Source organism: Salvia splendens, chromosome 6 (genome assembly GCF_004379255.2).
Source record: "Salvia splendens isolate huo1 chromosome 6, SspV2, whole genome shotgun sequence".
Taxonomy (NCBI): Eukaryota; Viridiplantae; Streptophyta; class Magnoliopsida; order Lamiales; family Lamiaceae; genus Salvia; species Salvia splendens.
The window spans coordinates 25508203-25516977 of NC_056037.1; the positions used below are offsets into that span (position 1 = coordinate 25508203).

The 8775-nt window shown below is 40.1% G+C and overlaps 1 protein-coding gene across 2 annotated transcripts; it reads right to left on the reverse strand.

The window, feature by feature from the left end:
* Positions 1 to 1752: 1752 nt before the first annotated feature.
* Positions 1753 to 4702, reverse strand: LOC121809832 (F-box protein SKIP23-like). 2 transcript variants are annotated; one of them, XR_006052313.1, is made up of 3 exons: positions 3455 to 4702; positions 2822 to 2954; positions 1753 to 2077 (listed from the first exon to the last, which is right to left on the reverse strand). XR_006052313.1 is itself a non-coding variant. In XM_042210637.1 (2 exons), exons 1-2 carry the CDS (start codon positions 4634 to 4636, stop codon positions 2928 to 2930), a joined length of 1209 nt encoding a protein of 402 aa, XP_042066571.1. In that variant the 5' UTR covers positions 4637 to 4702; the 3' UTR covers positions 2617 to 2927. The 2 variants fall into 2 exon arrangements, 1 of the variants encoding a protein (XP_042066571.1); XM_042210637.1 differs by lacking the exon at positions 1753 to 2077 and having other exon boundaries at positions 2617 to 2954.
* Positions 4703 to 8775: the final 4073 nt, after the last annotated feature.

The window sequence follows — 8775 nt, forward strand, 5'->3', positions numbered from 1 at the left end:
GCCGTTACTAAGGGTATCCTTGTAAGTTTCTTTTCCTCCGCTTATTGATATGCTTAAACTCAGCGGGTAATCCCGTAAGGCGCAAGGAAGCTGAGAGGCGCGATCCCCCTCGAGGGGTGCACCGCCGACCGACCTTGATCTTCTGAGAGGGGTTCGAGTGAGCAGTCGTTATGACATTTGTAAGACATCCGGTCGCCCCACGGGGTGCGGGGGTGGGACGCTTCGTTAAGTATTCCTTGGCGCATTTCGCGACGGGGTTCGTTAGCCCGCACGGGTCATGAATCCAGGTCAGTGACAAAACCTATGAGGCTGTAGTTTAAGCAACTGATGATGAGAGGAGGCAAATGAGAGACATCCCTCATGTACACAATGGTGTGCACTAAACCTAACATAGCTCATGATATAAGCTTTGTCAGTAGATATATGGCAGTTCCTGGCAAGGTCCACTAGCAGGCTCTTAAGTGGATATTGAGATACTTAAGAGGATCTAGAATCTGTGGAATTTTGTACAAGGGACATTATGATGTGAGCAAGGATGTTGCATTCGGGTATTGTGATTCAGATTTTGCTACAAACTATGACAATGCAGCCTATATATTTATTCTTTATGGATCAGCAATATCTTGGAAATCCGGCCCGTTTGCAATTTGTGGTGGCCTAATCCACTATAGAGGATGAATATATGGCACTTGCTGAAGAATTAAAAGACAGTTTCAGACTGCAGCAGTTCAATAAGCTTGACAAAACATCAAATCTTTCATGATATTAGTAAGGCTACATTTCATAAGGGATGAAGTTAACAAAAAGGGAAGTTAAGATACAAGAGATTAGGACACACCATAATCTTGTAGATATGCTCACAAAAGTTCAGAGTCTCCAAGTATTTACATTGCTTGGATCGGGTGAATGTCATTCAAAGGTAAATATAGGTAGATGGATATGAAGACATGATGATCGATCATGTTACAACCAAGGTGGAGATTTGTTGGGGGAATTCGACTTATGGTTGATAGATGAGAAAGCTTCAACTTGGTGGTTAAAACGGTTGAAGTTAGTTCATGAAGTTGGTTAGAAGAAGCGGTTATCTGCACTGCTGTGATGCGGACCGGAGCTGCTATATAAATCTGCTTGAAGCTTGAGTAACAATAATACAATCCAAAATTAGAAGTTAGTTTTCTTTTTCGTGAGTTAAGAGTGTAAACACATTGTGATTAGTGAGGGTTATCTTCTACTTTGATCTGAGTTTTCAAGAGTCGAAGAAGAATCAGATTGTGATTAAAATCCACTGTAATGATTGGGTCTTCTCTTTCCCGTGGATATAGGTCTCCAAACTAAACCACGTAATTCTTATGTTCTTGTTGTTGATCTTGTTCAAATTCTAGTGTCAAGTTTGATTAGAGAAGGTGCTTTTACACCATCTTGTTCTTCGTCCAAAGTTTATTCTTCATTCAAGTTTCACATGATAAGTACATAACCGTTGGATTTTCCGGGAGGCCATCAGTTCGACGTGAATAGAAGTGGTGGCTTCCATGCCCTAAGGTTCTGGCAAAGGGGAAGAGTCGAGGAAGAGGTAACAACAATGGATGGATTGCACATACAAAAACTGAAAGCAGCATTGGCCATAAATGGCAATGTGGTAGCTGAGATGGACATTCTAGCAGCCTACATCGGAACATTGCCAAAGGTGATCATACTCTCTTTCTGAAACAATTTGTTGTTTCATCGTGAACATAGCTTAACTAACTGCATTTGTGTTCAAAACATGGCCTCTATAATGGAAGAGATTATCAACATTTTACAGCCTATAGAACTATTTGTCACTATTTTTCTCTCATGCAGGATGTAGGGCACTCGATTCTTGAAAGCTATTTCAGTTCTATATAATTGCTAGGATCGATGATGCCATGCGCTGCAGCAGAGTCATGTCCATCTTTGGCAGGGAAGCCGGTTTCAACGGCCTTCCCATCCTAAACAAGATTGCACCTAGTCTCTTCCCTATTCAGCGTAAACTCAACCTTCTGCTTGTTCCAGCTCTTGCCCAACAGCTAAGGAAGGACCATTACTCCCCTAAACAAGACTGCCCACACAAACATGCAAAATAATAAGTTCTACAAAGTTGTGACTGCAGATCTTGATAAACTCTGGTCCTACACTGAAAATCTCGGTTACACACGAGTCCGGTGGAACGCTCCGGAATGTGACTGTTGATCTAAATATCTGGTGGTAACCAAGCTGGGGGTATTAAACAGAGGAAAAAACATCTTTATATTTCCTGTATATTTGCTTGTACCTGTCGAAGTTTTTATCCTTCTTCTTAGCAGTTGATAAGATAAAATTAGGTCTGTTTATTTACCGCAGTTTCAACACTGAATTTGGGTAGTCTACAACCTGTTGATTACTAATATCCAGCAATTTAATGTACAAGATAATTTCATTCATCCTATAAAATTTGAGGGTTCAGCTATATTCTACCCTACCTTCACAGCAACAGACGCGATGAGTACTACCTTAACTCTGTTAGCATGATTCCAATACTACCAAAATCAAGAAACTAGAGAAATGGATATTTTGGCGGACAAGGATTACAACGCAAATATACATTCGAAGACAAAAAAAAAAAGAAAAGAACAAAAGTTAATATTGATAATAATGCTTCAAACCATTCAAAGAGAAGATCATTCACCAACAGCTCAAAAATAATGCTGTAGTTAAGTGATACTTCAAATTTGAATACAGCAAACAACTTTAAGCATTTTTATTGTTCTAACAAAGCTAAAGGTAGAAAACTGAAACGCGTAATGCCAGAATCATAAAGATGCACCTAATAGGTCGACCAGCATGACAGATGTATCAAGAGAAGCTGCTAGTGACAGGCATGGCATATGTCCATGTTCTTTGTAGGCCGCTTGTTAATATCCTTTCCAGCATCAAATATTCATTTGATTCATCCCAGCCTGCACAAAACAACGGGGCTACCTAATTCAGGCAACTAGATTCAACAAAGGAAAGACTTATATTCATATTATAATTCACTTGCTAGTAACAATTTCACGGGCCAAGATGAAATTTACATCTAATATTTGATGGTAGTAGGATTAGGCTATGATCTCGAATTCTTTTTCTCATCACACAAAATCGCATAAATTCTAATCTTAGAGGTGTTTAAAGCCATACTTAACAAAACTTAACATACCTAGGCGCGAGACGTAAGCCACGACAAGCCCTCAAATATATTTTCAGCTCCAACACATTGTTTTCCCCAAAACTAACTTTACCAATTACAAGTCTTTCATTAAATTATATTTCAAGCACTAACAAAATCAACTACAATCGACACTGCTGATCAATAGGCAACAGACAACGCACATAATAAACCAAGCAATAACCGAAAATGCAACGAACAAAGCTCAAATTTGCAAAGATAGAATGATGAACTGATTAAATAAGAACTCACTTCGATGGACGCAGTTGAGCAAACCCAATCGGGAGGGGGCCAAAACAGCTTCGAATAACCAATGTGACTATCAACTGGCCCGATACTGCCACTCTCCAAATCAAACAGTCCAACACTTCGAGACTTAAGCCCCCCCTCGTCCTCTCTATTGCAATACTGGTCAGTAAAGAATATGCAATTCCCCCTACATTTCTCATCATTAAAAATCTCTGCAGCTGAAGCTGAAAACGCACAATTATCACCCAAGAACAACATTATATCCCCTAAATCAGTCATCTCTATCCATTTCTCACCCTCTTGATCCAATCTAAACACCTTAAATTTCACAGTTCTCTCACTCATAAATGAATCGAACTCCTCGTAAAACTCGAGCCCCTCATTGAAACCTAGGTCATCAGCCGGCTCAACACTCAGATACATATCCACCGCCAACAATTCCCCATCACAATCCACAAGTAATTTCTTATCACCGCCAAAAATCGAATTCGCAGCAACACTCACATTCAAATCAGCAGTGTTTACCACAACAAGCCGGCCGGTGTTATCAACAGCGTAGAATTTCCCCTTCCAAAGGATCACATCATCGTACGGAGAAGGAAAATCATCAATCAGCCTCCATTTCTCGTCGCCAGACTTATACACCACCAATTTACCGGAAACGTGAATCGTCAAGAGCACGAACCCGCCGCCGCTGCCGTTGTTCAACACGGCGACTTTCTCCATGTAGAGATTCCCAGCCTCCCCAATCGAGGTAGCCGTCGGCCTGAAATTGATATACTGCAGCGCGTACTCATCGCCCAATTCTCTAACCCTAATGTCGAGGAAACTGAAGAGCTTCGGAAATGCGGTGGGGAAGGAATTGACCTCCGATCCATCGAGAGGGTTGAGGAGATGCAGAGGCGGCTGTTTATCCCGATCCAATTTGATGATCCATGAGGATTGATGGGGGAGCGGTGGTCGGAGGGAATAGATTGTGCGCTTGGAGAGGTGGAAGCCCCAGCTGGTGTCGGAGATCCCGGAATTGGGGAGGACGGGGAAGCGGGCGGCGGATGAGGGAGGCGGGGGGATGGCGGTGCGCCAGGTGGCGCAGGTGGAGCGGAAGCGGAGGACGTCAGTTGAGGAGGGGAGTTGCTGGGAAATGAGGTGGAGGAGTTCGGCGGGAAGCGTAGACCAATCCGCCATCGACGAAAAAATGAAGAAATTTTTGGATTTGGATTTGGATTTGGATTTTGCTAGCGCATGTGAGAGAGATTTGGTATTTCGATAAACTACGTGTTTTGAGGTTGATGATAGGCGTACACAAATCGAACCGGTCCGGCGGTTAACCTCCAGTTCGGACCCGCCGGTTCATGAATCGGAACCAGCACTGGAACCGGCGGTTTGAACCGTTCGGTGGGTTGCCGGTTCCAACGGGCCGGTTCAGGGTCGAAGGATTGGTTAACCGTGAACCGGCGGTTTGTCGGTTTGAACCATCGGTTCAACGGTTCAAACCGCTATTTCCGGCATAGGGTTGCAAGCTACGGTTGAGAAAATCGGAGTTTTTCGTCAGAATCGCAGGTTTGAACTGGCTGTTTTAGCCCGTTTCCGCCGGTTCTGGTAACTTTTCAGGCGTAGGTCATAGGGTGCAGTGCGTAGGCTTGCAAAACCGGTCAGAAACCGGCGGTTTTCTGTGTAAAACCGTGGACTGAACTGCTGGTTTGGGGTTGAACGGCCGGTTCATACAGAATTTGAAATTTGAATTTTTTTTTTTTTATTTCTTCCAATTTTACTCCTATAAATACCTTACTTTCCCCTTATTTCTACTCACCCTATTCTTGTGTTAACGAGGATTTCCTTCTCTCAATCTCCATTTCTCTATTCTCTCCTCATTCTCTCCTATAGCTCAAGTTGTTTACTAGTTTCTATACTTTCTACTACTCACTAGTCGCACTACTATATTTGTTATTGTGCTCGTAATTTACCACTTATTTCATACTTCATACATGTTTTATACATACTACTTTCATTTATCAAAATGTCTTCTTCTCGTGGTGGATCGGAACGTGGTGGATCGGGGCAAGGGAATTGCCCAAGATCCAAGTACTAGTCGTCCCTCAAAATCAAGGCGACCTAGTCGTCGAGAAATTATGGAAGAGGTTTCCCGAGTGCAGGATGAACGCATGCAACTAAGTAATGAAAAAATATTTTTCCCATTCATATTTCATAATTTCATAAAATTGAGTTCATAATTTTTTTTTTTTGTTCATACTTATAACTTTAACTTATATAATATTTGTAGATAGAAGAAGATCATAGGACCGTCTTGCTACTCGCTGAAATGAAACAAGGTGGGAGTAGGGGAGGTGGTTCCCAACAAGCTGACGAGTTAGACGGTACTATATCGTCGGACTAGGACAACTATGAAGATAGATCTCATTCTCGTATTTCGTCTAGCACCGGCGGAAATGAGGAGATGCCTCCCCCTCCACCCACTAACACGGCAAAAGCTTTGAAATCTGACATTTTTGTCAAACACTACAAGAAAGTCCCGGTGGTGATTCCAAGTCCTCATGATTTGAACTCTCAAGAAGAGACATCGGCTTTTCATGCTTACTGCAACTATTGTGATAAAGTGTACAAATTTGCGAGTGGTGGAGGATATGCCACCCTCCATCGCCATTTGGTGACAAAGCATCCGGTAGAATGCGGCACTACCTCTACCCAAACCCAACTAAACTTCCAACCCGGCGGCTCGGGTTCGTCAGGTACGCCTCTGTTTAAATATGATCAAAAATATTTCTCTGATGTTATGACTAGATGGGCGGCAATGAAACATTTTCCTTTTAACGTTTACGATGACAAAAAATTTGAGGTTACTATGCAAAGTGGTTTAAACGTAGCAATCAAAAGAATAGGTAGAATGATCGTGCAACGATCTACCGTTCGGCAATGTTTAGAGAAAAAGGTTGAATTATCACGTTATTTAGTTAACTTGGGCCACAAAGTGAACATTTGTTTAGATGTGAGGATGGATTGTTTTAGCCGCCATTCATACATGGGCATTACGGTTCACTTTGTGGACAATAGTTGGACTTTAAACAAGCGTTTAATAGGTTTTAGAGAATTTGAAACTCCACACACTACACTCGAAATTGCTTCTTTGATTATACAAGTTTTAAATGAGTTTCAATTATGCAACAAGATATTTTCTATTGTTTTGATAATGCAACTGCCAACACCGCAAGTATTGGCGATTTGATTGCGGCTTGTGCTCCGGTAATTGAAGGTAAGTATTTTCATCAAAGATGCATTTGTCATATTTTAAATTTATGTGTACAAGATGCGCTTGAATTATTGCAAAAGCATGTTTCTCCTATTAGAACTGCAGTTAGATTAATCCATCAAAAGCCAGCTATTGGCAAAGCATGGAAAAAATATTATCATCAAAAGAATGTTAGGTATACGAATTTTACTATGGATGTGTCTCATAGATGGAATTTGACATATGATTGTCTGAATTCTACTTTGACATATAAAGATTATTTATGTGATTTTTTTAGAACTTATCCCGTTCATGATTTACATCTTTCGCATAGTTATTGGGAACATAGTGTGGCTTTATTTAAATAGTTTAAATATTTTTAAAATGCTACTGTTGAATTGTCGGGTGTTTATTATTACACTGTTGTTCGTGTTTTAGAGCATTGCATGTACATATCCGTTGGTTTTAAAACTGCAATGAAAAATGCTTCCTCTTCACCTGAGTTAACGCGTGTCTTATATTATATGATCGAAAAATGGCTCAAGTATTTCAGTGAGATTCCAACCGTGTTTTTGATTGCAAAGGTATTGGATCCAAAATGGAAATTAGTCGGTACCTCTCCGGCTTTAGATTTTTATTATAACAATTTGAGTTTAATTGATCTTGGCCACCTTCAAGCAATCCAATTCAACGCTATACCATACCAATGTCATTTCAGTAAGACTTAGAAATATGCGGACTGACATTGCAACCTTTCACGATAGGTAGTCTAGGCCTATCTGGATTGTGAAATTCTTATTTTTCTTTGTTCAGAACTAACCGTGTTACCTTAAAGTGGACGACGCCCACAACCGGTCTACTAAAACAAAGACTTGGACTTTGTTATGTTACTTATATATTTAAATATGCAATAAACATCCATTAAATGTAAAACATAACAACATTATGACCAAAATAATTTGTTGCATCCATTGGAAAATAAAAATAGAGTTTTTACAGTATTCAATCACTCGAAAGGTGATTTTTAGTATACAAACTCTAACAGGATCTACCAAAATTCAGACATAATCAACTCACTATGAAATGGGACGTAAACAAACTAGATCTCGACCTCCTAAAGCTACCAATTGCAAAAAGCATCCAACAAAGAGTAAACGAGCTCCATACAACGAAATCCAACAAGCATAACCGAGAACATCCATGATTCAGAGTTCAAAACAACTTCCAACTGAATTCCAAAGACAAACTACAGATTCAACAACAACAACCATAGAACTAAACTACTAAAGTGTCCTAAATGTCATCAATTGTTTCAAACCACGAAAGTAAAAATAGGCAGAAATTAAAGATTGTTTCTTCACCCTCGTAGGACAGTGGAACACAAGTAAAAGCTAAGGATATGGAGAGTAAATGTGAGCTCGGAGACTTGAGCTAAAAAAGAGCTACCTCATTCTTCAATTCCCCTTTATATAGGGAGGTTCGAGGCTCTAATCCTTAGGGAAATCCATCTTTGAAATGTCAGTTGTGCCCTTGCAAAAGGATCCTTAAAATATGCTCTTCGTATCCTTTCCGCTCTTGTTGTTTCCTTCTTGATCTTCCTAGGTCAGTTTTGACAACAATGTTGTAACTCACTCCAATTCTCCTTGATCTAGCGTCTGCCTGGTCACTCCATATAATCTTCTGGACATGGTAGATTTTATACACACCTGACTCAAAATTACACATTACTTTTCCCGAAAACACAGAATTTTATCCCAAGACAAATGCATGAAATGAGCCTTATCAGAGCGCACTACGGTCAATAAGTGAAATTCTGTCAAAAATCAAAGCAAATTTCAGCCCTTAGATCCTTGGATCAGATGGTTGTGATAAGTTACATTATTAGCCAAGCTACATTATTAGACTAAAATGCTACATTTATTTTACTAAAATAGTACATTATTAGCTAAGTTGCATTATTAGACTAATAATCTACATTATTAGATGATAAGTGGCATTAATCTGACCATTAGATCACAGGATCCAATGGACTACAGGTGTTTTGATTTTGAACACTATTTAACTTATGAATCTAAATACA